This window comes from Pyrgilauda ruficollis, unplaced genomic scaffold, assembly GCF_017590135.1.
Source record: "Pyrgilauda ruficollis isolate IOZ18807 unplaced genomic scaffold, ASM1759013v1 scaffold60, whole genome shotgun sequence".
Taxonomy (NCBI): domain Eukaryota; kingdom Metazoa; phylum Chordata; class Aves; order Passeriformes; family Passeridae; genus Pyrgilauda; species Pyrgilauda ruficollis.
This window is the reverse complement of record NW_024527711.1, coordinates 1,553,494-1,580,349: the sequence shown is the minus strand read 5'-3', so window position 1 is coordinate 1,580,349 and position 26,856 is coordinate 1,553,494. Positions and strand designations below refer to the sequence as shown.

Here is a 26,856-nt window from a genome sequence, read left to right as displayed (position 1 = left end):
GAAGTTACTGTTAATGATGAGGAAAGGGGAATATGTACATACTGTTTACGAGCAACTTGCTCTCCTTTAAAATTTAAAGGATGTACAAGGGGGTAGGTGTGAGATGGAAAGTGTGCTTGCAATAGTTAAATGTTGAGTGAAGCTTTTGACTTCTTACTCCAACATTTTAAAAATGCCACAGGCTACTTTCAATGTGATAGACCAAAAAAAGAGATATATTCTCTCAAAGCACAACTCACATGTTGTTGGAGCCCATACAACCTTCTGTACAATCTGGTATAAAGAAAACTCTTGTCATGCACATGGAGGTACCAACAAGGAGAAAATAACAAGACAGAGAAGAAGAGTCCAACAAGTGTGTAAAGCAGAGACACCACCCATATAAGGTCTGCAACACTTCTCTGGTGCTCTTACATAACCCAGCTAATGTCTGACTTGGTTTCATGCTCACTGTTGGCTATTGTAATGAATGAAGTAATAATTTACTTCTATTCTAGGGGACATATTTAATCATGGCTTCCTAATTCCTGTGTACTTATCACTACCAGGCTCTGGATCTGTCCAAGAGTGCATTTGTGTTGAGGGTCAAGGGAATGATATTTGTAACCATGCTGAGACTTTATTTTGCTGGCTTTGGGGCAGATATGAGCAGACACAGACCTGCTCCAAAAAACATGCACTGACTTCTTAAAAAACATTCGCTGACTGCTTAAGTGTAATAAATATGCAAAAGAAAAAGCCCAAAACAACCAAGCACAGTGCTTTCTGTGTGACCCCCATTATTTGCAACTCTTGTGTTGTACCTGGGAGCTCTCACTTGGTGCTTGTCCAGTTTTGTGGGAAGGGAGAGGAGAGGCTATCAGTTGCCAAGAAAAAAGACCCAAATGAGTTTCAGAGAGTGCTTGGAACTGCTGGCTGTAACTTTGAGCAGTATGTGAGGCTCCTGCTGAGTAGCATCAATAGAGCTGTGAACCAAAGCATGGGGTTAGCAAGCCCACAATGAAAACTTCTATTTCTCCACTGGAGGTGAAGTTCTTCTCTCCAAATGCTACATAGACATTTTTGGATGTGGAACACTTGGCTTTGCCCCAAGCCCAGCTACATCATTATGCCAAAACCATACTCAAACCTGTCCCCTTGCATTGCACCACAAATGGGATACTTGACCTTTAATGCCTAATATTCCCTGATTGTCGTGGGCTGTTTGGTGCTTTTGGCAGTGGACCAAAAGCCTGTTTGTGACTTACAAAGGCATGTTCTGTTACAGGTGGATGTGTTAGCTGGGGCTGTAGTGACTGCTGTTCAGGCTGGCACTGGAACCTGATTTATGCTCAGGTTTTGAATTCAGATTCCCAGATCCAACACACAGTCTTGCCAGCTTATGCACTTCCTTTGCAATTTTAGAAACAGAGGGTGCTCTAACTTTTGGCAGAGATAACCTCATGGCTTTTATCTCTGTAGGTAACTGGCAGGTGTCATTCCAGAGTTAGGGATATTTTTTTGCCGTTTGTTTTTCCCTTCTTCCCCTCTGGGCAGCATTTTTCCTGCCCTTTTTTGCTGTGCTGGGCAGGGATGCTCCTCTCCGCAGTGCGGCTGGCTGGGCTCATGCCTTGGTGCTCCAGCAGCATCTGCCTAGACATCCTTAGCCCAGATTCATCCCCCGCTCTTCCTGTTTCCCCTGCCTTTTCAACCAATAAATCTTATCTCTTCCTTTTATAATAATAACCTACAGTTGCCTCATGGTTTCTTTAAAAACACTTTTTTTTTCCTCTTTAAACCTAGATTTTCACAGCTGTAACGTGTTTCCGTTCACCATCATCTGTAGCAATTGAGAGTACTGCCAGCTAAGCAAATATCCCAGTCCAGATGAAGCCAGTTTTACAAGCCTTGTTACCCTGCCTGGATTCTTTACCACCACAGCAGCTTCTCTTTTGCTTTTTGCTATACATGTATCCAGTAGTTGAAGTTGCTTCATGTTCAGTTGTTCTGCACATGACAATTGCAGAGACACTGAGGAGCTTAGGCTACAAGGGAGCAGCAGCACACTTTAAGAGGGAGGTATTTTTTTTTCCTTTGGAGCGAACCTAAATAGATTGGAGGAGAGAGTAGTTTGAAAAGGTGGTTCAAAGCTGGAATTCTTATGTTCTTGCTGGAGTTAGCTGACTACAATAAAATTGTGCAAGTCATTGTAATCCCTCTGCTTTCAGAGAGAAAACCAGTGACTTTTTATAAATGTGCTTTAAAAATTAAGACTTAAGATAATGCTGTAGTTCAAGTTCCTTGCACAGAGCTTTGCAGGATGGGTGGATTTGTGCTTGCAGTGCCATTTCAGGGCAGTGCTGATGACTGCTGCCTTGGAAAGAATAAAATCTAAAGTGCCATATAGCACCTGTCCTGCAAGCAGTCAGCCAAGTATCTTCTTATATTCTGACTTGTGGTTTTGGTCTTCACCTGTTTTACCTGCTAAGAGGATAAATATGCACCAAAAAAAGGAAAAGGAAAAAATTATTCTATTTTCTGGATATCTGATTTCAGTCACATGTACTACAGAAATACATACAGAAGGAAATAAATATGGAGCTTCTACGGAAGCTTTGTCTTTGCTTTACACAGGCTCTGTCAGACATGCAATCTCTTTAGAACTCATGACAATTTGCTGTGCAATAGGAGCTGTTGTTGGTACATTGCTTTATACTTGGTGGGAGCTTTTTGTGCTGGAGGGCAGCAAGGCTGTGCTTGTGTTTGAGGGGATAAATGGCAAACTGAAACACAATGTGAGGGAGTTCTTTATTTCCCTAAATAAAAATGCCTTATGTTGAGCTTTGAATTACAAGCAGTATTTGTGAGTAGACTGCCCATTTTGTTAAAGAACAAATGGTGCTAGTCCAAATAGTTTTGTGCAAAATTGGGAAAATGCAAGGGATGAACAAATGTGAAATGTGCCTTACCCCATAGGCACAGTCTGTCTGCCTCGTACCATCTCATTTGTCAAGCTCTACCCTAAAGGAAAATGTTTAAGTAAATATGTATTTGAGAAGCTGAAAATGTAGTCTTTTTGTGACTAAAACACTTTTCTTCCTGTATTGTGTGTCAAAATCTTGAAGACCTGAGTGTAGCCTTGAGACTACTACTAGGTCTCCTAGTCAGGATGGAAAATAATTGCTCTGTGACATCCTTTCAACTTAAATCTATAGAACTGTGTGGTGTCCAAAAGTGGCAGCCTGTTCTTCTGTAATACCCAATGAGAACGACTCTTGCTTGGTTTTGGTTTTCTCAGTTTCCGTTTTTCTTTTGCAGCATGCCTTCAAATTCCCCTTTGGCCCGTGCTCTTTCCCTTGCCCATTCCTTCCCACAACCACGTGCGTGCACAGCAATGCAGAGACCCTCTGCACCCTGACCTGAGGCTGCTGAGTGTGCCAGCCAGCAGCCCTTGCAGGGAGGGCATGCCGCAGGAACAGCATGGTGAGGGGCGGTCTGGCTGGAATCCTCCATGGGAAAATCATGTTTTCTTTGTAGTTGGCTTATTGGATGGGTGAAAGAGCAGAGTTCTTCTGTCCCTTGGCTTGTGATTGCATTCCTAGTAACTTCAGTAGCCTGGAGTGTTCCGTCTCCTTGGTGTGGGTAAGGGTTAATGCGAGGCTTGTGGTACAATTCAGTGTTGCAGCTGAAGTTATTGTGTGAATCTATTTATCTCTTACTCGATACAAAGTGACCTCATTTTGGTACTTGCCGCCTGGAAATAAAGGTGGATGTCTCACCAGCAGTCCTGCAGGCACAGCCTGGCCATGGAGGAAGGAGAATTACTTGCCTTCCTTCTGCCTCGTGTCCAAAAGATGAAGGATCCAAATTAGTTATCCGTGTGTTATCTGTAATTTGTATGGGCATCCCTGCTGATGGATGAGGTTTGTGCCGGAGCATGGTTTTGCTGTTGTTGTGGAGGCTCTGCAGTGCAAACTCACTGAGGCTGGGGCCTTTGGGAGAACGTGGCCCTCGGTCTACATCCATGGCCAGTGGTGCAGTGCAGTGGTGCACAGCTGCTTTTTCAGGAAGGTAAGGGAAAGAGCTTGTGGCTTTCCTTAGACAAGAGGCTGCTTTCCAGCCAGCTGCCCATCTCTGGTGGTGCAACTTCTGTTCCCCCCAAGCAATCACAGTGGATGGGGATATTGGAAAAAACCTAACCCGCAGAGGAGCGCTGCTTGCCACACTGTACAATAAACATTATTCCTTAGGGTCCTCTTGTTCCTTCTAGACAAGAGTATTGCGCTGGATCCAGGAGTGGAGAGCGATTTGCAGGAGGGGAAGGGCTGGAGACAAACCAATGAACTAAAACCTGCTAATGAAATGGGTGAGGTAAATCTGCTGTGGGGATATCCTCAGCTTCCCAAATTTTGAGCATGCAGCCAAAGACAAAAGGCAGTGTGACTGGAAAGAACAGGCTCTCTGGGGACCTGCTTTTGAAGTTACAGACAAATTATTTCCCTATATTTAGAAAATCTACTGTAATGAAAGATGTATGGTGCCGGTCATGCAGGCAGGGTGCAAGGTGCTTTGGATTGCCTGGGTGGGAGCAAACACCGGGGTGTCTTTGCTGCTGTTACCTGTCTGGCAGACCAAAACTCACACAAATATCCATGGTTCTGGCTCGCTTTGAGAACATGGGAAAACACACCCGTTGTTCGACATGCGGCAAGAAATGGCACGGTGATGCTGAGTGTGGGAGCCGAGGAGGGGGCTCACACTGCTGCCAGCTTCTCCTGGCCATGCTGTGCTGGGAGCCTCCCCTGGGGGCTGGTGGCTGAGCCCCTGTGGAGCTGAGACCTCCCTTGCAGCTAGTTCAGGCTCCCTTTGGCAGGCAAGAAGTCACCACATCCAAGAGCACGTGGTTTTCATTACCCGCGCCTGAATGTCTGCTGGGGCTGAATTGCCTGGATCCCCAAGAGCTGCTCAGTAAGAAACAGCAAACATTTTCCCTGGGAAGGAGCAGCTGTTTATATATAGTGTGCAGTGGGTTCATGAGTGATTATTAGGAAAACATTGCTTTCCAGTCATAAAAAAGGGCATTTTTGTTGTTTCCTTTCCTCTAAAACAGGCAAGTTGGAGAGTCAGGGATTTTCATTTGCCATGACAACCGATGAAACTGCCAAGCCATGTGATATCTTTATCCTTCCTATGATTAAATCTTTTTCTTTTAAATTTTTAAGGCCATGTTGCTAACAGTTGGGAAACATCAGGTGTTGTTTGCTTTTCTCATGCAGATTAGTCAGGATTTAATTTGCATGTTTTTATTTAAGAGCTGTGGAAAGCTGGGAGGTATTGATATTTCCATGATTTATGGTAAGGATGGCATCTTAGTTCAGAATTGCTGCATTGTGCTGAAGTTTTCCCCCATCTGCTTCTCTCCCCCTTTGACACAGGACCACTCAGCATTGTCTCCCACAGGACAGAAATTATCGTGGGACCCATCAGTGCTGCTGGGCAGTGATGAGGTTCAGAGCCTTGGAGATGTTGGTTTACACAGGATACAAATGGCTTAGAGACGTTATAAGCTAATAAATCTTTTGTTGTTCTTATTCCAGGGCAAGGTTTTGCAAAGGCAGAAAGTGTGAGGGATGTGACTCTTGATGCTTGGTCCATGCGAGAGCTTCCCTTGGCTCTAGGTCTGAGCACTTCACACTAACCAGGAGCCTGGTGGTGGTGTTGCTGTCAGCAAAGCTGAGTGCCAGCATTTATCCTCTCTTTTTAAAATTGCTGTCTTCTATTTAGGAATTTCCTCAGGGTACCAAATATAGAAAAAAAAAAAAAAAAAAGCCCCACAAGCTCAAAGCTCAACCCCAAAAGGTGCTCTGTTGCTAAGGAATAAAAATAGATGGTCACAAACAGTGTGCTGACGTGCCAAGTTGTGTCCCCATGACCGTGCAGCTGCAAGTGCCAAGGTCCCTGTCCCAGTGGCAGCAGTGCCCAGGCTGCACACCTCACGCTGGCATCAGTGTCTGTGAAGGACTGGCTGCTCCTTGCTTTAAGGAAGCAAGAGAAGTAACTTTCTGTTTCCTAATCTTAGTCCCAAAGAGGTAAAAACTTCAGAGGGCTGCTGCCAGGAGATAGTAGTACAGGAAAAAATACATACATTTTTGTGTGCTAATATCTATAATACAGCAGTGTCTGTGCTGGAAGAGCCCTGAGAGATGGGAAGATATTTTTGAACAAAAGCACCATTCCTTGGGGGATCTTGGGCTATGTCACAGAATTCTGGTTGTTGATGACATCAGAAGGGTGAATCTTGATGCTACAGAAGCTGTGGTTGTGCCTTCACTTCTCTCCAAATGCAAATCTTTCTCTGCAGATCTCTGCAATAATTTATTAACCCATGTAGCTGGAGATGAGCAGTAGCTGAGCTGGGTGTAGAGGTGTGCAGAGGTGAAGACATGATTTATCTGGGCTGGAGAGCAGCTGTGGCCAGTGCCATCATTTAACATGTGTGTGCCTCACGTGTGATGCTTGGTTTTGTGGGGCCCTGCCTGCTTAGTCCTCAAGGTACTGCTTGCTGCATCAGCTCTAAACAATAAATCTCAACAACCTTGGAACACAATTTTAAAATCATGTTTTCAGGTCTTGTACTTCCAGGTGAGATGTTTGACTAACATCCCTGCAGTAGCAGGAGGCTTGGAGCAGAAAGCTTCTGCTAAGGACTGCCTTTTTCTGTTTAAGGATTCAATTTAGTGCCAAATTTACCCCGTGCAGTTTCTTGAATTGCAGCTGGTCCAAAGCTGAGATGAGGTTTTAACAGCAGATAGCTGCCCTAGAAGACTAACTGTACATTTGCAGTGGTTTAGGGTAAATAAAAAGTACTGTAACCACCTGAAACTATAAGGAGGGCTGAAAATAGGCTATGTGTTAGTGTGTAAGCTAAAATGTAACCAAAACATGAATACTGTTCCTTACCTTCTGAAGAGACCTGTGATATCCTTATAAAAATCTTACTCTGGAGCCATCATATGATGTTCCTGTTATTGAGATACTCAAGATAGTAAACATTCTTTACAAAATTAAATTGTGTAACCCAGGCTGTAAATTCTAATTCTGCTGTCCCACCCTCAGGTTTTTTTCCCATCTGGACTGGGTCCCTCCTGCAGCTGTCTGAAGCAGGCAGGGTTGGAAGCCTTCCCTTTGGAAACATCTTCTTAAGCCAGTCCTGGAGCTACACCCAAGTCTCTATTGTTTCTACTTTCTTGCCTCTCTGAACAATTTGTTTTCCTGAAACATCTGCTGCTCTGGCAGATATCCACAGTTAAAACTGTACCGCAGAGTTTCTTTGCAGAAATGCAAAGAATATTCCCTGCCAGATCAGTCACTTGCCAGACAGGATAGTTGATCCCAGCTGAGGGGTTTCCATCAGATGAGACCATTTTTAGAGGGGAGAGCTTCTTAGAGGGCACGTACAATGCTTGAGCTGGTAGTGTGGTTCCATTAGGAAGCTGAAGCGTTGTGTGCACGAGCATGCCTGGTACAGGTAAAATGTGCTTCCCATCTGGAAGTAGGAGGTGGGAAACTGAGGACCACTGGGGCAATAATCAGCCTAGGAATAGATCAGAACTTATCACCCCAAACTTGACTTCAGTGGCAGACAGGGCCCCCTGGTTTGGGACTCCAAGCTCCTCGTTGGAGGCAAAAGCCTGTAACACTCCACTGTATTTTATTCCTCCTATCCTATTGCTTCATGTTCAAAAACGCTGTCACTCCTAGATAAGAAATCTTCCTTTAAAAGGTGTAACAGAGGCAGAAATCCTTCTGAAATGCAAACCTGCTGTGGCAAAGTGCTGCCTGTCCTGTTGTGGTGGCCCAGGTGTGATGCACAGCTCACATGTGGCTCACATACGATGTTGCATGTGTGCTCATGAAAAGGGAGCCTCTAGCTGAAACACAGGGTCACTTCTTTATGTCCTCATGTAAGCTGAAAAATAACCAGAACAAAGAAATCTTTTATCTTAACAATGCACCTCTGGAGTAGTAGGTTGCCCTTGAATTAGGGGGCATACCTGAAAGTTTTGCCTGGGAGTGACAGCCACCTTCTTGAGTCACCAGGAAGAAGCTGCCCCTGTAACCCAAATGCAAATGACTGACTGAAGATGGGTTGCTTGAACTTTGCAGATGAATGCTCTGAAAATTTTGTGTTTGTTCCTGGATAAAGTTCCTCTAAGCAGTTGTCCTGGGGAGGCTGCTTCACTGCATGTCACGCTGTAACAAAACGTACGAGAGGAGCTGGTTGGGGATGAGCTCCTCTCAATGAAGTGTTATTGTAGAGTCCTAGAGTGGCTTGGCTTGGAAGGGACCTTAAAGATCATCTGGTTCCATTTCCCCTGTTATGGGCAGGGAACCTTCCTCTAGATCAGATTACTCAGAGTCTCATGCAACCTGGCCTCAAACACTTCCAGGGGTGATTTTCAGAGGTCCCTTCCAACCCAAACTATTGTATGGATCTATGATTTTTATCTTTCTTCTCTTTCTCTTCCTCTGGTACTACTGGTACTGCTAATTTGTTACTATTGCAACATTTAAATTATATGTTTATAATATATGTAAAATAGGTATTATGTATTTGAATACATATTACTTTTATATATAAAGTATATTTTGGAATATATTTATATATTCTATATTTAGACTTCAGGTATGACATATCTGTCCCGAGCCAAAAGCTTTTGTTTTTTAGCTTTTTGATTGCTACTCCAGGACACTGTTGATTTGGCACAGCCTGGCCTTCACCAGTGGCATGGCACTGACATGGCATGGCAGAGGAGCATTGTGCACAGGGCTGCATGGAGCCCAGAGCCCAAGCTGTGAGGTACCAAGCCCTGCCCAGGCCTCAGACACCTGAAAGTGCAATTAGCTGAGGTTTAATTACTTATTACTGCTAATAGATGTGATGGAGAAGTGATATAATCCCAGTAAATCACAAGCTTACTTAAGCAGAACTGAAGAGAGGGAAATAATGGCTTGTTTCTTCAATTAGAAAGCATTCTTGCTAAACAAAACCTTATTGGATTTTTTTAAAATTTTGTTCATACCACAGACACAATGAAAACAAGATGGTCAACAGCAGTAAGACATGTCATTGCAGTTAAAACTCAAAATTTTCTTGGATATTCTGGGTTATGAAAGTGTGTCTAAGGCACATATTCATATTTCACAATACATTTATGATTATGTCACTGCTAAATGGCATAGTTACACTTGTGCTAATTCTGCACTTGAAACCTCATTTGAGTCATGATGTTCCTGTAAATACCTTATTGAAATTCTTTGGTTATGATAGCTTTTCTCATATATTCTCAAAAATGATGGTGTCAAGCTGTCTAATCTTCCAAGTTTTTAGCAGAACCTTGTCACCCAGTTTCAGAACTTTTCCACATATGATCATGATGTCATTCAAACCCTTGCCAGCCCAGCAAACTGATGCATCAGGAGACTTGTTTGCTTTCTATGTGTTAGACATGCACAAGCCTTTATTCTAAACCAAGAATTGTTTCTTGGTTTCTCACTGGCTTTGCCTCCTTGTGAGGTGGGCAGCCTGCACGCCACTGCTTGGAGTTGCACTGTCCCCAGAAACCTCATGGGAGACACCTGGGATTCAGCCTGATCCTGCACCCGGTTTCTAAAGAGACAAATCTCACATAAGTTGTGATGGGTTTCCCCATTTTAGTGGGCCAGGTCTTGGTGTGGAGTTTTATTTCACCCAGAGAGCTGAACTCAGTAAGCTTTCCTGGCTCTTCCATGCAAGATATGTTTCACTTACCTCTTGGCTGTAGTTTAAAAAATAATTTTGTTGGGTTTTTTTCCCCCTTTGGGAAGAGGGTGTTGTTTTTGTGTGGATCGAACAGCATTTTTTGGCTGGATTTCTGGCAATGGAGTTTTTTCCACACTTGGAAGTCAGCCTTTCTGCTGTGCTGGCTGTAAATGCTTCAATACACAAAAATGTGTTGTTGCAGAGTGTAGGGCTTGGTGGTCGCAGGATGTGCTAAAATGTAGCCAAGACCAACAGAGTGTTGTTTTGAGCATGCAGTATTGTCCCCATCCCCAGGCATGTCTTAAAAGTGTTAATATTGCACCAACTTTTGCAGTGAAAATCCAGATTCTGACAGTAAATGCAGTGTCAGGCTGTTCTCATGCTTCTGAAGATGGTATGTGTCCTGGGGTGCTGGTATGTGGTCTGGTCAGACACCATTGAGGTATTGTGGCTGTGCATGTCAGCAGGTTTTTTTTTAATTCTAAAGAAATTATCTATTTATCATTTTGTAACTACAGCGTGTACCTCATTATTCCTACACAACACAGAAATCGGATTCATTTATCTGCATGAGGAGAATTGTAATTATTAACAGTTCAATCCTCAGATGTGTGTGATGGAATATAACTCACTGTCTGCATGTGATATTTAGCACTTCCATGGCCATTCCTAATGCTGACCTCCACCAATGTCTCTGAGTGAGACAACTTTCTCTCCAGGAGGTGAGAAAGTTCGATGAGGACACTGCACCAGGCAAGCTGTGAGTTGCCTGATCTCTCAGGAAGGGTCTTTGGTGGCACTGAGATCCCCCAAGAAGTGTCCAACCCAAACACATCTTTCCACCATCCATCCAGAAAGGATTAATGACGTGTGTTAATGCTACCCTGGACACCAGTAGTAGCAAAGCCCCAGAGAAGACTTCACTCAGGAGTGGAAAGCCTGGACACGAAACCTTTCCACTGTCAGGGGATGCCTGGAATGTGTGAAAATCCAAAGTTTGTTCCTGAGTGTGAGATCTCTAACCTCCATTGTTAAGCCAAGCAGGCAGATGGAGAGGGCAGCGTGCAGGCTCTTATCTCTGATGTCCAGGTAAGGCTGGGCTTTCTTGTGTAAGGTGGGAGCACCACAGCAGAGCATCCTGCTCTCTGGAGCTCTGGCTCCAGGCTCTTCTTTGGGATGACAGTGGTGCTGGATTTACCTGCTTGTTCTGTGGGGAAGCAGCTGTAATTGCTGGTCAGTGAGCTCCTCTGCAGTACCTGCACAAGCTCCTGGAGGCCAGCTCATGTGTGAGCCATGACTGAGCAAAGTAGTTCAGTAAGCTGTAAATTTTCCATGGTGGCAAAAGAGGTAAGGGGAAGGCCCGTGTGCTCTGTATGGTCATCGATCCAAAACCCCTCAGCTTTAGCTTTCCTTTTATTTACAGAAGTAGATCTGTTGCATAAAACATACATCTGATACATGACCACTTGTACCTTCTCAGCTTGCTTGGTTGGTGTAGGAGAAACACCCTGAGTGAAGCACTGAGGAGCATGAATCTCTATATAGGATAGGGCTGAGGTTTTCATAATCAGTTTTGTGGTTTTTTTTCAGATGCGCTTTAAAAAATGTGTCTAGACCTTTGAATGATCAGCAGCTCATCAGCCAGTGTTGCTGCGTCTGCTGTGCATGGGGAAGCCCCATGCCTCCCTGCACTATGTGCACATTTGCTTGATACCTTCTGGAAGTGTTGGATGGATTTATTGAGTGCTGTTGGGACCTTCTCCCTTCCTTGAAGAGGTGTGTTTAGGATTGCCAGGGCACAGGCAACTGGATTTAGCTCACCTGCAATGGCAAGTGTGGTGGGAGGAGTTGAGAGAAGTCAAGCTCTGCAACCCCAAGTGCCTACAGTAAATCTTTTTCTGTCGATTTTGGAAAAGACGTTCTTGGAGTTTTAATGTTGCACCATGCCAAGACCATGCATCCCATGTACTTGTGGTTTTGCCACCATCAGCACAGAGGCATGCGTGATCCAGACTTTATTAGGAAGTAAGTCCCTCTTAGTTTTTCTAGTGCGAATGGAAGTGAAGTTAAACCCTACGGAGATGAGGAGTGAGGAAGGTGGGCAAGGAAGCAGAGAGAAATCCAGCCTGCTCGTTTGCAGAGGGGCATGAGCTGGGCTCATGCTTGCTGAGTGCAGGAGCCTGCTTGGGTTGGCAGGTGCTTTGGTAACGAAAATATTTTATCCTGAGTTACATAATGCAGCAGCATGTCCAGATCTGAATTCCCTGCAATTTTCTGGCCTGCAAGGAATAATTTTCTGCTTGAAATATTAGCCTTAGCTCTGAATTTTGTGGCTCATATGGCATATGCAATCAATGTAATATCTGTATATATAACTGCTGCTGTTTGAACTTGATGTTTGGGTAAATTTATTTTTGTTTATAGCTGTTGGGTGATGAAGAACAGAAAATACTTGTTTATTAAGAACTATATAAATACATCAAAACCTGCCCTGGGCTACTGCTTAGATCCAGGAGGTAAAAAGGCTGCAGATTCTTCTCTGTGTCTAATTGCAGCACTAGGTTGTGGTGGGGTTTTGAGGTGGGATAGAGCTGAGGTGCAAATTATCAGCATTCCTGGCTTGATATAGTTTTGGTCTTAATCCTTAAATGGGGTGAAACCTTTGCAGCTGTGGATAGTTTGTTTTTTGTTCTGTTTTGTTTCTCATCCAGCTGCCTACTGGGTAGAAAACTGGTGGGATGGCTGAGCCCAGAGAGAGGTGGTGAATGCAGTTACATCCAGCTGGCAGCTGGTCCCAGGTGGTGTTCCCAAAGGCTCAGTTTTGGGGACGCTCCTGTGTAATGTCTCTGTCAATGATCTGGAGAGGGGATCAAGGGCACCCTCAGTCAGGTGGCTGGTGGCAGTCAGGTGGATCACATCAAGTGGAGTGGGAATGTTGATCTGCTGGATGCCAGGAAGGCTCTGCAGAGGGATCTGGACAGGCTGGATCTGATCCTCTGTATGAGGTTCAACAAGGCAAAGCTGGGTCCTGCACTTGGATCACAGCAACCCAGGCAGCATTACGGACTGGGGCAGAGTGGCAGGGAAGCTGCCCAGTGGGAAAGGACCTGGGCATGCTGGTCAACAGCAGCTGAACACCAGCATGGGAAAAGCAGCCCACTTCCCTTTTCAGGCGTTTCCCTGGGAGCAGGAACTTGTTTGTACAAGCATGGGTGAGAGGAGGAGAGGTGAAAGTCCCTGGTTTCTGTGCTTTTGGTTTGGGTGCATCTCACCAGTCTTTCAGTTGAATTGGAATTAATAACTGAAGAATATTGAGAGCATTTATTGCACTGTCTTGCCCAAATAGAGAAACACTGAGGTTCTGGAGCATGCCCTGAGAAGGGCAATGGAACTGATGAGGGGTCTGGAGCACAAGTCTGATGAGGAGTGGCTCGGGGTGTTTAGTCCGGAGAAAAGGAGACTCGGGGATCTTCTCATTCTACAACTGCCTGAAAGGAAGTTTTAGTGAAGAAGGGGTCAGTCTCCTCTCTCATGTGAAGAGCAATAGGATGAGAGGAAGCAACAAGTTGCATTAAGAGAAATTAGATTGGGATTAGGAAAAATTTCTTCACTAAAAGGGTGATGAAGCACTGCATCAGGCTGCCCAGGGAAGTGGTGGAGTCACCAACCTTGGAAGTGTTTGAAAAACATGTAGATGTGTCAGTTAGGGAAATGCTTTAGTGGTGGACTTGGCAGTGTTGAACTTGATGATCTTGGAGGTCTTTTCCAGCCTTAATGATTCTATGAATCTGTGAAAACTAAGCCTAAAACAAGTCCTTCAGCTGCATTTCCACTGATGGACCACTTCTCCAGGTAGAATCAAAGCCCTGCTTCAATTTTTCCCTCCTCACCTCTTGTTCTGTCTAGAGTGACCATGTGTGGGGTTGCATGATGGAGTAAAGCAGAGCAGTGACACAAATAAAATAAAAACCCACAAAACTGATCCTGTGTGAGGCTGGCAGGAACCGCCCATGGAGGCTGTTTGGGATGCCAGCTGCATAAACTGCCTTGGGGAAAAACAGCTGTGAAACCAAATTTTCTGCCCTGCTGCCAGCCTTGGACTCTACCCCTGCTTCATCTCATGACGGGACATGTCTCTGTGCTGTAGTGTTTGTGATTTAAATGAGTATGGTGAGGGGTGGCTGAGGCATGGACTGGCATCCCATCTCCTGCCCCCACTGCAGGGTCTTGTCTCCTCCCGAGGGTGGGACAGGCAGCTGCATCCTGAACACTTGAAACCACTGCAGGGATGTGAGGCAGAGCCTTGTACCTACAAACACAAGAAAAGAGAGAGAAAGAAAAAACCCAAACCCACACCAAAAAAACTCAAGAAAACAAAAACAAATAGAGAAGTTGTGCTCTGCGTTTTGGGTTTTTTTTTAAGCATATAATGCAATGTGCTGTCTTGCTGAGATGCACATTCCCCAGCTGTAGTAAGTAGGGTAGAGGGTAAGACACATCTTCTCTGGGGAGAGGGGAGGGTGTTGTGAGCCTGAGTCAGCAGCAAAGGTCACTTGGCTGCCAGGCTTGGCGTGCAGGAGCAGAGGATTTCATTCCGTGGCCGGTGCAGCGTTGGTGTGTCCAGCAGTGGCAGCGTGTGCGCTCAGAGGGAGGAACACCCTGGGGGGACAGGGCAGCCATGGCCAGCTTCACCTGCCCACTCCGCTCACAAAGCACTGCTCGCTCTTCCTTGCTGCTTCCTTTGCTTTCTCCCTTCCCATGCCCTGAGCTCTCGTATCTCTGCAGTTCTGGCATTTAATCTCATCGTTGCCTGATTTGTTTTATGGTCTTGGCTCGTCTTTCGGTTCCCGTTTGGGGTCATTATCACATATGATTAGTCCTAGAGCCTAATGAATGGGATCAGACATAACTCTAGGGTATGTCTGAGCCATTTAGCATTTCTGACCTCAAAGATCTGCAGAGAAAGTTTATTTTTAAGCTTCCTAAGAAGATAAATTTGAATTTTGGATTGTTTAGGGTGCGAGTAATGGAACTGAAATCTCTCTGGGTGGAGCATGTCCTCTGGGGTATGAAGGATCCCAGGAATAATTATGCAGTGCTGCGTGAGTATCATTAGTCTTGAAATAGACTTTTGGTGGATGATCACGTTCTTCTACATGGCAGAAGCTAGTGTGAAACCTTGAAACCTTATATTAACATTTAGTCTTCATTTAAGAGCACTGTCAATGTGTGTTTAATACTGCTTTTGTTATCCAGTCCCACTCTGGGAAAGCCAGTCACGAAGATATGGAACAATTGTAACAAAGTAAGAACCCCGGAAAATAAAAAAGGGCTCTTTTTTTGGGGCTGTTTTTTAAGGTCCCACTCTTTCACTCTGCTAAGAGAGGAAGGATCTGCAAGGACTTGTGTGCTGGAGCAAGGTGAAGTCAGAGCATCCTCAGGACATCTCCAGCTGCTGCTGTTTGGTGGCACTGTGCTGTGCTGTGTCCCTGACCTGGGTGAAGTGACACGTCTGTGCAGTGACTCAGCTGTGTTCCTACTAACCATCTGCTGATGTGATGCAGCTCATTAGTCACTAATTGGTGTGGTTACCCTTTTTTTAGGCTGTTGGAAAGGCCAAGGGCCACATAGATGTGAAGCAGCTGAGTCAGTCTTCTACCTCTTTTGCCCTCAGGTCCACCAGACTCTTGGTGGTGCTTGGAGAGCTCTTTCAATGTTCTCTGCCAGGCAGAAACAGACTGTCTCAGCTTTATCTTGTACTCTCTGATTGACTGTAAGCCTGTCACAGCTGTTTGGTGGGACTGGAGTCTGTAGCTGGAGCCTTCTGGTGTGTGTCAAAATGAACCCTCCAAAGGAAGGACCTTTGGAGGCAGTGGGAGACAGCACCCTGACTTTGGACTGAGCATGAGAAGCTGGTTTCTCCCAGCCTGCATTTGCTCCCTTCATCAGCTCTGTAAAAATCCTCTAAGCAATCTGGAGATTTACCGAGGATAGCACTTCTGTAATACATTTTTTCCCCCCATTCCCCACCCATCTGCCCCATACTCCTGCTACACTTACCATCCTTGGCTCTATCACCTCATTCTTTACCTAATCTATAGGTACTGGTGCGTTAGGTACTGATGTTTTGGTTTTGCCTTACATGCTATCTGAACTGATGGTGTGTAAATCTGTCCCTTTTCTGATACCTTGAGGGCAGGTCTTTGATGCTGTGTGTAATACCTAGATCCTCCTGGACATAGCTGGATTTGGACACTGTCCTTTGCTTTCTTGTCTCTGGGTTTTTCTTTTTGCCTAAAATCTCCACCTGAATCTCTTCTGGCTGTTGTTGCATTCCTGGGAGGTTACAGACAGGAAGTGTTCTGGATAATTCCTAAGCTCTTCTCAGTTCACGTCCCACTTGAGCAATCTAAAGATTCCTCACAAAACTAAAGCAAATTATCAGAGTATTAATATTTCTAATAGCATCTATTATTTCTTTTCTTCTAAAACCCTCTCATATTTCAGCTAAACTGTTATCCCACTTTTCACTACACTTTTAGCACAAGATGTCTTCCTGTTTTTAAGGCAAGCAAAGTGCTCTTGTTTTAAAATGAAGTCCCCTACCTGTTCTGCCCTCATTTGTGCCCAAGCCCTGCTCTGTGTGCACCCAGTGTGCTCCTGGAGTCGCTCTTGGTGGGATTTGGGATATTTCCCCCACAGGAGTCAGTTACATGATCCCTCAGACAATGTGATAAAGTCCATGCTGTCCTTTGGAGCTGATGTAGTAAAAAGCAAAACAAACATTTGGGAAAATCTAGGAATCAGTGTCTCAGGTTTGTGGTGCATTGTTTGGAAAGCTGAAACCAGCATCCCTAACTTGTGGGAAGCCAGGTGAGACCAAAATGGGGCCAAGGTTTCACAGCAGCTGACTTTGACTACGTGGATGCCCCGGCTCAGAGTGAAAAGTGTTCTTCTCCCTTATCGAGGATCCATGTGCGTGCCAAGAGACCTTTGTTCTGAGTATTTGGAGTAATAAAGTTCAGCTGGGATAAAAGGGCATGTCCCCACCGACTCGGTTCACACAGCGTCGTGCTCTCTGTCTCTCTTGCAGCTGCGTAAATGAGTATGGAAGATTATGATTTCCTCTTCAAAATTGTTTTAATCGGCAACGCGGGGGTGGGGAAGACCTGCTTAGTCCGTCGCTTCACTCAGGTAAGGCTGGCTGCCTCTTGGGTTGTGGAATGCTGGGATGGGGACAGCACTGGCACGGGAGCGTGGAGCCTGAGGCTCTGCACTGTAGGGCTCTGCCAGCGTCACAGCTCCAAAGCGTTTTGTTGCTCAGACTCTTGGTGCATGCATCACATGCAGTGACATACTGGCACAAGCAGTGCATTGTATCTAATGCTGCTCCTGGCCCTGTTCTGGAGTTTGTGTTGGAGAAACCTCATTCCTCTCTGAAGGTGGAAAGTTACCTCTGAAAGCCACCAGGACAACTCCTCCTGTTTTGGTGGTGTTTTGGACCAGTTATAAGACCAGCACATCTCCTGGTCTCCTCCCCAACCTTTGCCGCACAAAGTGCTCCCTGTTATCCTTAGTAAAGAAATAATCTGGGTCCTGAGCTGTCAGTCCAGTGTCCTTTTTTTGTGGCAGAATAGCCTCTGTGATCCAGGGCAAGGGAAGACTTTGCATGATGCATCATAAAGCACAAGTTGTGGGATTTTGGACTCTCCACTAGGAATTGTCAGCAATTTTGCCCTTCACTGTTAATTTTAGTTTTGAAGCTATAGTGATTTTAGATGCTCTCTGAAAACATGTGGCAGCCAGTGGCAATAAACATAGCCATACCCAAAAGGTTTACAGCAAAAATCTTTGGCAACTTCTGCTGCTTGTTCTTTGGCGGCACAGCTGCTGTAGGGGATGGATGTGCCCCAGAATCCACGTGGCTTGGTAGACCAGAAATCAAAAAGCTCTCATTTGGTTTGCTGCTGCTGCTTTCTGATGGTGCTGCAATCAAATACCACCAGCATTGTGCTGTCCCTTGCCATTGCTGTGGCACTGGTGATGGCTGGCGCTGTGCTTTGCTCCTGAAATGCTGTGACCCCATTGTTGAGAGCTGCCAGAAATGCCTATCAGTGCCATAGGGTGCTGTGGAGGGAAAAGGGAAGGTTACAAATGCATCTCATTTCACACAGATGTTCACACACCTTTCAGTGCATTGGGAAGTAGGATGGAAGGTCCTCACCCTTCCCCTGCTTCTTCCAACTGTTCAGAAGAGTTTCCCCCCTCTCTTTTTTCCTCCTTTTCTTTTCCTGTGCTCTTACTTCTGAAGCCGATGACTTGCTGCATAATTAGGGATGTATAAGGCAGGGAAAACACAATTTGAATTTATGGTAACCTTCATGCTGGGGAAATGTGACACTCTAAATGCAATGAAAGTAATTGTCATGGGAAGGGGACATCGGATGAATAGTTTTGGAGATGGAAAAGGGTGCAGATTGGCACCCAGGTAGACTTTTGTCTTGTAGAAATAAGTTTAATCAAACTCTTGTTTTCTTCCAGGGGCTTTTCCCACCAGGGCAAGGAGCCACGATCGGGGTTGACTTTATGATTAAAACTGTGGAGATAAACGGTGAAAAAGTAAAGGTAGGAGCCTGATGATTTAAAATGTAAATACATGTGGCAGTACCATAGCTGAAGTTTCTTGCTGCAGCCCTTCCTCTGCTGGAAGACACTCAAGGAAGGTCAGGGCTGTCTGGCATGGCTTGGGCAACGCAGGTTCTATCAATCCATGTGCCCCTCTCCATTACTATCAGGACTGTAAAAGTGAACCTGCTGGAGGGGAGAAAATGGAGCAGGGAGACCTTGCAAAACTGTTTTCCTTGCTTAGGAGACAGTGAGCTCATGCCTAGCTTGAGGAAGCCCAAAGAAGCATTTCAGTGCAGCCTCTGCTCACTGTGTTTCTGGTAAGCAGTATTTTGTTGCATTCCCACTGGGATGTGCTTGAGGAAAGTCTTCTCCTGTGAGCTCCCAAGATGGCCATTGAGAACAGACACCTGGACTTGTGTGGTTCTGCACAACACAGGCTCATCTCCCACTTCTGCCAAGTTACGGATTTGGGAGAAGCAGAGCCGATCACAGTACTTGTGTTTCAGCCAACAGGTTGACTGTAAAGGGCAAAGTTCTCCATATTTTTAACTCTTTCACCCTGTAAAATAAGGTGGAAGCCACTTATGGGAAACTGTCCTTGTCCTGAGCTGACTCCCAAACTGAGCCTGAGCATCACTTGGCTGAGAGCTACTTTGCCTGGGCCAAAACACACAAAGCATGAGATTGGTCTCCAATCTCATGCTTTAATGGTGTCCATGGTTGGGTTCCAGAGTCCAGAAATGTTGGCTGCTACCACTTTGTTCATTAGTAGAGATTTCACTTGAGCTGCTCTGGTATCTGAGATGAGAAAAAAAGTTCAGTTATTTGAGCCTCTAATATCAAGATGTCCATGGTCCCTGAGCTTCTCCAGGATTTACTCTGCCTGCAGGAAATTCAGGGGCATCAAAGTGAAAACCAGGAGTTTTTCCCTTGCTGTCTTTATCAAACCCAAGAGTGGCACCAGTGTGACAGTGGCTGGGTGTGACATTGAGACCTGTTCTTAAGCTTGTGTAAGTGATGGGATGGAAACAGTGGACTTGGGCAGATTTTCAGCCCTGGGTTTTTTTAACCTGTACCACAGCACCACAGAGGAGTTTAAGAAGAAAATGGGGTGTTGTGTTGCTAAGTTTAGGACATATTTTGAGAGCTGTGGTCATGTCAAGAAGCTGCGACTCTGCTGCATGAGGAGCTTACAAACCATGGGAAGTGGTGATGCTTCACCAGGAGACCTCCCCACCTGAGCAGGTGAAGGACAAGGGGTAGAAAATCCTTCACCTGATAAAGACCAAGTTTATACTTAGCACGTGGCTGTGCAAATGGGCCAGAGCAGCAGCAGAGAAGCAGAGAGGATCGCGTGTAGCCCAGGTGGTGCTGCTGCTCAGCTTGTTGGTTGTGATGCTCATCAGCAGGGTTGGCCAGGACATGAATGCTGCTTGTCCCAAGCTCTTCAGACACTAGAGTTGTTTCTCTCAGCCAAAAGCAGCTCCAGTGAAGCAACTCAGAGGATCTGAGCTGGTACATGGTGTGATCACTGCACTAGAGGTGGAATTTGTTCTGTCTTGTATACATAGTTTAAATCAGCGGCCTCAAGACTGTTCTGGTCATTAGAGGGAGAAAAGCAGTCCCAGGGGACATGAATCCCATCCACTTCAGACACCTCTCCTTTTCAAGCATCTGGTTCTCTGTCAAATTCTGCTGGAGCTTTGGAACATCACTTGTACATGAGGCCTGGGGTTTGTACTGGTGAACTTACCCTCAGGATTTGTCTGTGTTTGAAGTGTTGCTCCTGTCATATAATCCTGTTTTAAGACAGGGTGCAAAGTTCTTAAGAGAATATTGGAAGCAGTTGTGCCAGTATGAGCTGTCTTGGGGCAAGGATGGTTCAGGGGAGCTCTACAAGCTAAATGAAAAGTCTCTGCTGCCCTGCAAATGTCTGATGAATGCACAAGAGTCCTCTCTGAATCACCTTGGGCAGGATTGTGTGTCACAGAGCCTCGGCAAGTGCTAGCTGGTGTATCTGCTGTATTTCACATGGCCAATACTGGGCTCTAAAGTCCCTCTCCTGCCCCCACCAGTGCAGTAAATTAGAGTTGCTGGAGCTCAGTTTCAGTGACCAAGCCTTGGTGGGAGCTTAGAGTGATACATTTGGGCATTGGAATGAGCCCTCTGGTGTCTGGAAGGCAAACAGATTTCTTTCAGTGGTCTTGTAGCTGAAACTTTTTGAGTAAACAGTGCTTGTGAGAATAAACATTTAATGGGAGGGGAGAGCAGGAATGAGTCAGAGAACAGAGCTGCTGTGGCTGTTAGCCATCTAGCAGTGCCCAAGCCATGACTCTTGCCTCTGTGCTGGGCAGCCTCCCCTGCATGTCTGCTGGGATCCAGAATGAAGGAGCAGAGCTGTTTACCAAAAGTTTTGAGACTTGAAAATAAATTATGGATTTCTGGGGAAAAATGCTTTCCAGCTTTCAAAACAGCATTATAAAATCAGTGGAGAGGGACTCACTAGTATGAAAACGTGTGTGCAAGCTTTTCCAGATATGAGCAGCTACCAAAGCTCACTGCCCAATGAGCTGGGAGAGCACTGTGCAGTTGTGAGGGGATTTTGATCTGCCAGGCTTCTTCCAATAAACTCCAAAAATACGTGCAGCACTTGTAGCAAGAGGCCCCACAAATTGAAGCAAAGCAGATAGCAGTAACCAGGCTGGTCCAAGCTAAGCACCCTCAGTGCTGTGAGCAGAGGGCTGTGCTATATGGGCTTGGTGGAAAGCTAAATGTGTGTGCAAATGTTGGGAGGGCAGGAAGCATCAGCTGACAGCAAGAAAATAAACATCTACGTTTTCTGCAGGCTGAGTCAGACATCATCCTTTGGTTATTCTGGGGGAGAAAAAAAAATTGTTCAAATAAAATAGTTGCTGTGAAATATTTTGCCAGAAATGACCAATGAGGGAAGGTGGGAGATGTGCATTTTGGATGCAGGAAGAGTTTATCAGTGGCTGTAAGACTGGGGGCTCTTCCCTGCCTTTTGCACCCAGCTCCCAGGTAGACTCATGTCTGCTCTCCCAGATCCCACAATCTCTTCTGCTTTCAGTGTTCATTAGATTAAAGCAGTGGAAGAACATATTCACATCAAGGTTTTTATCTATTTAGAGATCTTCTCAATAAAGGCAGAATCTATATAAGCTGGAGTTAGCCAGTAGACAGTGATTAAATGTTTTTCCTGGGAAACAGCTGAATAACAACAAAATCATCTGTATCTTTCCATCTGCCAGAGTTTGGAGGCTGGTTTGTTTTAACAAGGACTCATTCATTATCTGGTTTTCATGTGCAAGTAATTTCTCTTACGGTTTTTTGTGTTACTTTACAGATACCAGGTTCAGCCATTTAAGTACAACTCTGGCAAGAGATTAAAGCACAAATGTGCCCAGGAGCTGTGAGCCAGCCACAATTACTTTCTCTGCAAAAAAAATTGTTATTGTTTTTTTTCTTCCAAAATTATACCCCACATCTAAAAGCTGTTACCGGGAGCTCTCATTTCAAACGAACATATTTATGATGAGTGGCTGGCATAGCTCAGCTTTGGAACTGGGCAAGAATAAGGTTTGCTCTGTACAGGCTGCTGAATATATGGAAAAAAATCTCAAATATTTTACCTTTTTCTTCCCAAAGTACACAGGATTTTGGCTGGAAATCATCCATCCACATATTTAATCCCAGGGAGAGGTACTTTTAAAAAAATAAAAGCTGAAGCAGAGAAATATTCTTTTATCTTGAAATTATATTAATCATGGATGTTTTTCTTAGACTTCCTTTTTGAAGAATTGAGGTTTTGATGACCCACTAAAAACTATCAGATGGTCAAAATATAAAACCAGTATAAGGGTAGTTTCTATTGGGAAACGTAGGTTGTCTTTGTGGATCCAGAGGATTTGGCAAACATTCATGAGTTCTTTGATGGTGGTGAGACACAGGAACAGGCTGTCCAGAGAAGCTGTGGATGCCCTATCCCTGGAAGTGTTCAAGGCTAGGCTGAATAGGGCTTTGAACAACCTGGTCTGCTGGAAGGTGTCCCTGCCCATGGCAGGGGGGTTGGAGCTAAGTGGTCCCTTCCAACTCAAATGATTTTGGGATTCTGTGATGTAGCCAATTCTACATGTTGGGAAGGCAAACAGCGAGGAGCTGGATGAGATGGCTGAAGTTGTAGAGGAAATGTGTTCCAAACCTTAGATAGGCCTTCAGCTGAGCCCCTTGTTCAATCCTGTGCTTTTCACCCGTCACTGCATTGTCTCTGGATAACTGCAACCACCTCCATGAGCTAGAGGAGAGGCATTCTTATTCCTTCTTGGGAATGGAAGCTGCTGTTGCTAGACTTCAGGGGTCGGAGAAGTTACTGTCTCCCTCCAGCCCCTCCGGGCTGGCATCTCTGCCCACTGCAGAGGGAGATGCTACAAGTTGCATGGAAGCTGGCAGAGCTGCGGCTTCCAGGGCTGTTGGCCGCAGTGCCAGCTGACTTTGTGCCTTGCATTTCAATCCACAAGTGCAGCAACAGAAACAAACAATGCTGGGGGAGGGGAAGCCAAAGGGAGAAGAGCAAAGTGCTTTCCCAGCATTGGTTTTACCCTGAAGGGGATTTTTTAGGTCCAAATGATGCTGCTATCAAATAAAAAAAATTAAATAACTTTTTTTTTTCCCCCCTTTTACCACCCTTCCTTGCTACGGCCAAAGCTGCAGATCTGGGACACGGCGGGCCAGGAGCGGTTCCGATCCATCACGCAGAGCTACTACCGCAGCGCCAACGCGCTGATCCTGACCTACGACATCACCTGCGAGGAGTCCTTCCGCTGCCTGCCCGAGTGGCTGCGCGAGATCGAGCAGTACGCCAGCAACAAGGTCATCACCGTGCTCGTGGGTAAGCCACCGCAGGGCGAGCTGCGCCTGCCTTCAGCCTGTGCTTGCAGCATTCCTTCTGCACATAGCCCCAGGATGCTCCAAGGGGTGTTCAGGATGCCCCCCCTTGAAGGGTGGTCCTGTTTGGGGTCTAAGGCTCTTGCATGTGGAGAGGGATGCTTCCCACCATGAGGGACTGAAGTGTAGATGGTGCAGCCACCACCGAGCTAAGGATGGAGCAGTTCCCCTTGTGACTCCAAGCTCAGATCTCCACAAATGAGTGAGGACCTGCTCAGGCTGCTGATGTCTGTGGTTTGCTCTACTCCATAGGTGTGTGGCAACCAGTCCTGTGTTAAGTGGTCAGGATGTGGGAACTGCATCAGGACATGGCAGTTGTGTGGATCATAGCGTTCATAGGTTGGGCAGTGCTGGAAAACTGGATGTTCTTGCATGGATTTTAGGGAGACTAAAAATAAACAGCTAAATGTTATATTAATCTGTAGAGCTTCAACTCAAGGCAAAACAGACCTCAGGCCATCTGTCTGCTACAAGCAAGGGGAAGGTTATTTTGCCTACCAGTGCTTTTCCATGCTCTGCTTTCAGCATCTGATAGTTGGGACTTGGCTTTTAAAGGTCCAAGAATATATAAAGAACAGTGGAAAAATAACTTGGGGAAAGCTAAGAGGTTTCATGCTGCAGTGTCACCTTTAATAGTTTGCTATTTAAATGAAAAAAATCTAGGTCATTGTAAAAGGTGTCTAAAAGTGTATTTTAAAGGGAAAAAAAAATCTTTTGAGTTTAACATGCCCCAGTGCTATTTCAAGTGAGCTATGGGGTTTATGGAGCTTCCATACAAGAAACTCATACTCCATGAGTATCGCCTGGGTACAAATGGTGCAGAAATTATTAATAAATGACTAACAAATGTACATTAATTTTTCTCAGTGAACATTAAGTTAATTGATGGCATCTACAGCACAGCATATAAATCATATTTTAGTCATAACACACCCTTTAAAGATGGTGACACCCATAAATCACTTGTGTTGAGTAATAATCTGTTTAGAGGGGTAACTTCAGTGCAGGTAGTGGTCCAAGACACTGCTTTATTGGGAAAGGAGATCTCGGAGGGGAAGGCAATGAGAGAAGGCTTGCTGGTGGAAACACCACCTCCTCATCCCATGAGCTCTCACATAATTGCTGTTAGGAGTGGGGCCAGGAGAGGTTTCCTCCTGAACCTGCTGAGTCTGTGGACTGAGCAGCCTGTTATTGCAGGTCCTGGTCTGTTACTTTCGTTGTAAGATTAATTTATGGCAGAAACATCATGTTTGAAGTTAAGTGGCCAGCAATAGTGTATAATCATATCAGATGCTGACTTGAGGCTTTAATCAACTCTCTGCCAGATCTCTCTGACCCAAAGGGTTGGTTTCTGACCCCACCTCACTCTGCAAGTGCCTTGCAAGCCCATCCCTCTTCCAGCCTTCACAGCCAAATCCTATACTGGAATATTGAAACAGGGAACCTTCCTTCCATGCCAGGCTTTTTAAAAAGCTTGTAACAACATGATGAATATCACATTTAGTGTCTCATATGCTATAATTGACATTTTAAGTGCTCCTCAGAGCAAGCACAGGAGAATTTTCAATAGATGTTAGCATGGAAATCCTTTAATGTTGGTTGATAATGCAGCAAACAGATGCACTGGTGCTAAATTAAGGCATACTGGCTTGGATGCTTACAGGGCATATTTCATTACATGGGCTGATATTAAATGGACTTGGGTGTTTCAGGGAATCCATTATTTGGAGGGGAGAGCAAGCACTAGGAGTTACATATCCGAACCACTGTCCATACATATATCAAACCAAACTTTTATTTATCCTTTATAGACCTCGGTTTCTCTTGGTTTTGAAATTAACTTTTTTTCTAAAATATTTTATCAATGCAGGTAATAAGATTGATTTAGCTGATAAGAGGGAAGTCTCCCAGCAAAGAGCTGCAGAGTTTTCTGAAGCCCAGGACATGTACTATCTGGAAACATCGGCAAAAGAATCGGATAATGTGGAAAAACTCTTCCTGGACTTGGCCTGCCGGTTGATCAGCGAGGCACGACAGAACACCCTTGTGAACAATGTCTCATCCCCCTTACCAGGCGAGGGGAAAAGTATCAGCTACTTGACTTGCTGTAATTTTAATTAAAGAGATGGCATGTGGTTGCCCCTTCTGCCATGGGCCAGGTGGATTTTTTTTTTCTATGCTGGGATTTATCTACTTGAAGGAGTTCCTGCCAATCAGACCCATCTGGCTTACTCAGAGTCAGGTTACAGTCCTGGAAGCATGGCAGGCTGATGGTTCCAGCTGCATGGCAATGTAGCAGAATACAACAGGGTTTAAATTTCATTTTTCTTGCAGTCTGTGGAGCAGGTCAGGAAAGGAAGAGTTGCACAAGTGCTTCGTGTAATGCAGAACATGAGCTGTTTTGTTTCCTTCTGTGGGAGAGTAGCCCAGCCTTCCTTGAAGATACTGAAGAGATCAAAATGTCTCTTACAGAACAATGTGTTTGATCCTTTTTAAGGTAAAACAAAGTAAGAAAAAACGCAACAATGAACACTGACTTGGGACTGCCCTGGCAATCTTCTGGGCTGTCAGCGAGCGAGCTCGTACGATGTGTACATAACGTCTGCATCTTCATGGAGGACTCTGGTGTTTGAAATAGTGTTATGTCTCTCATCTACAGGCACTTTCATGAACGTGGAATAAACAAAAAAAGTCACATATAGCAGTATTTTCAAGATTGAAGAAGACATGGATACGGCTCAGTCGCTCCCTTTGGTGCTAGCAGTTCAGCAAATATTCCATAGGCCAAATGTAGTCTTACCACATTACTGTCTTCTGAATGTGTAACCTAGACTGGTTAGGAAAAAAACACTAATAAGCACTGTTCATAAAAATAAAATCTCATTACCTCTTTTTCTAGGCCTGAACATAGTGGGAAAGGACTGTGTGCTTCTTTGGTATCCAACAAAGGATGAAAAGACTTTCCAGAATAAAAATAAATAAATAAATTAACCATTCCTCCTCTAATTAGTCATGTCCTGATGTAAAAAGTTAGCCTTGGGAAAGATGATTGGTGGACTTGGCGCAAGTGCACCAGACGTGACCAAAGTCTCGCGCGTGCATGGATGGTGTACAAGGGTTCAAAGGAAGCAGAGTCTGAACTGGCAGTCTGCAGTGTGTGCAGCTGGAAAACAAAGCCTGTAGGTACAGCTCTTGTTGGAAGGCAGGAGAACAGATTTGTAGAGGGTTTGTTTGATGGTAAGTGGAAGTAACAATGGGTTGCAAGTGGTGTCCTTCCATGCTGCTCCATCCAGCTCTCACTTTGTGGAACTGCTGTCAGAGGTGCTCTTGAAGGTCTCTTCTTGGTGTCCAGTTTCTCTGCTGGGACAGCTTTTAGGTTCAGGGCTGTAGAGTAATTTTATTTATCTGATGCTTTGCACCCTTAATCCCAAACTCTGGTACCTGTAGCTGTTTAGGCAACTTCTTCCTACAGAAGCTCTGAAGTG

The 26,856-nt window shown here is 45.1% G+C and overlaps 1 protein-coding gene across 3 annotated transcripts in view; it reads left to right on the top strand.

The window, feature by feature from the left end:
• Window positions 1–26,362, top strand: part of RAB30 (RAB30, member RAS oncogene family) — a 40,926-nt gene extending 14,564 nt beyond the window's left edge. For 2 of the 3 annotated variants that reach the window (XM_041483699.1, XM_041483701.1), the window contains exons 2-5: window positions 16,875–16,975; window positions 18,323–18,406; window positions 23,132–23,315; window positions 25,242–26,362. In XM_041483699.1, coding sequence (XP_041339633.1) covers window positions 16,883–16,975; window positions 18,323–18,406; window positions 23,132–23,315; window positions 25,242–25,492 — 612 coding nt within the window. In that variant the 5' untranslated portion in view covers window positions 16,875–16,882 and the 3' untranslated portion in view covers window positions 25,493–26,362. Of the gene's footprint in view, window positions 1–14,834; window positions 14,884–16,874; window positions 16,976–18,322; window positions 18,407–23,131; window positions 23,316–25,241 lie in introns of those variants that run through there. The other variant, XM_041483700.1, reaches the window with a different exon arrangement.
• Window positions 26,363–26,856: the final 494 nt, after the last annotated feature.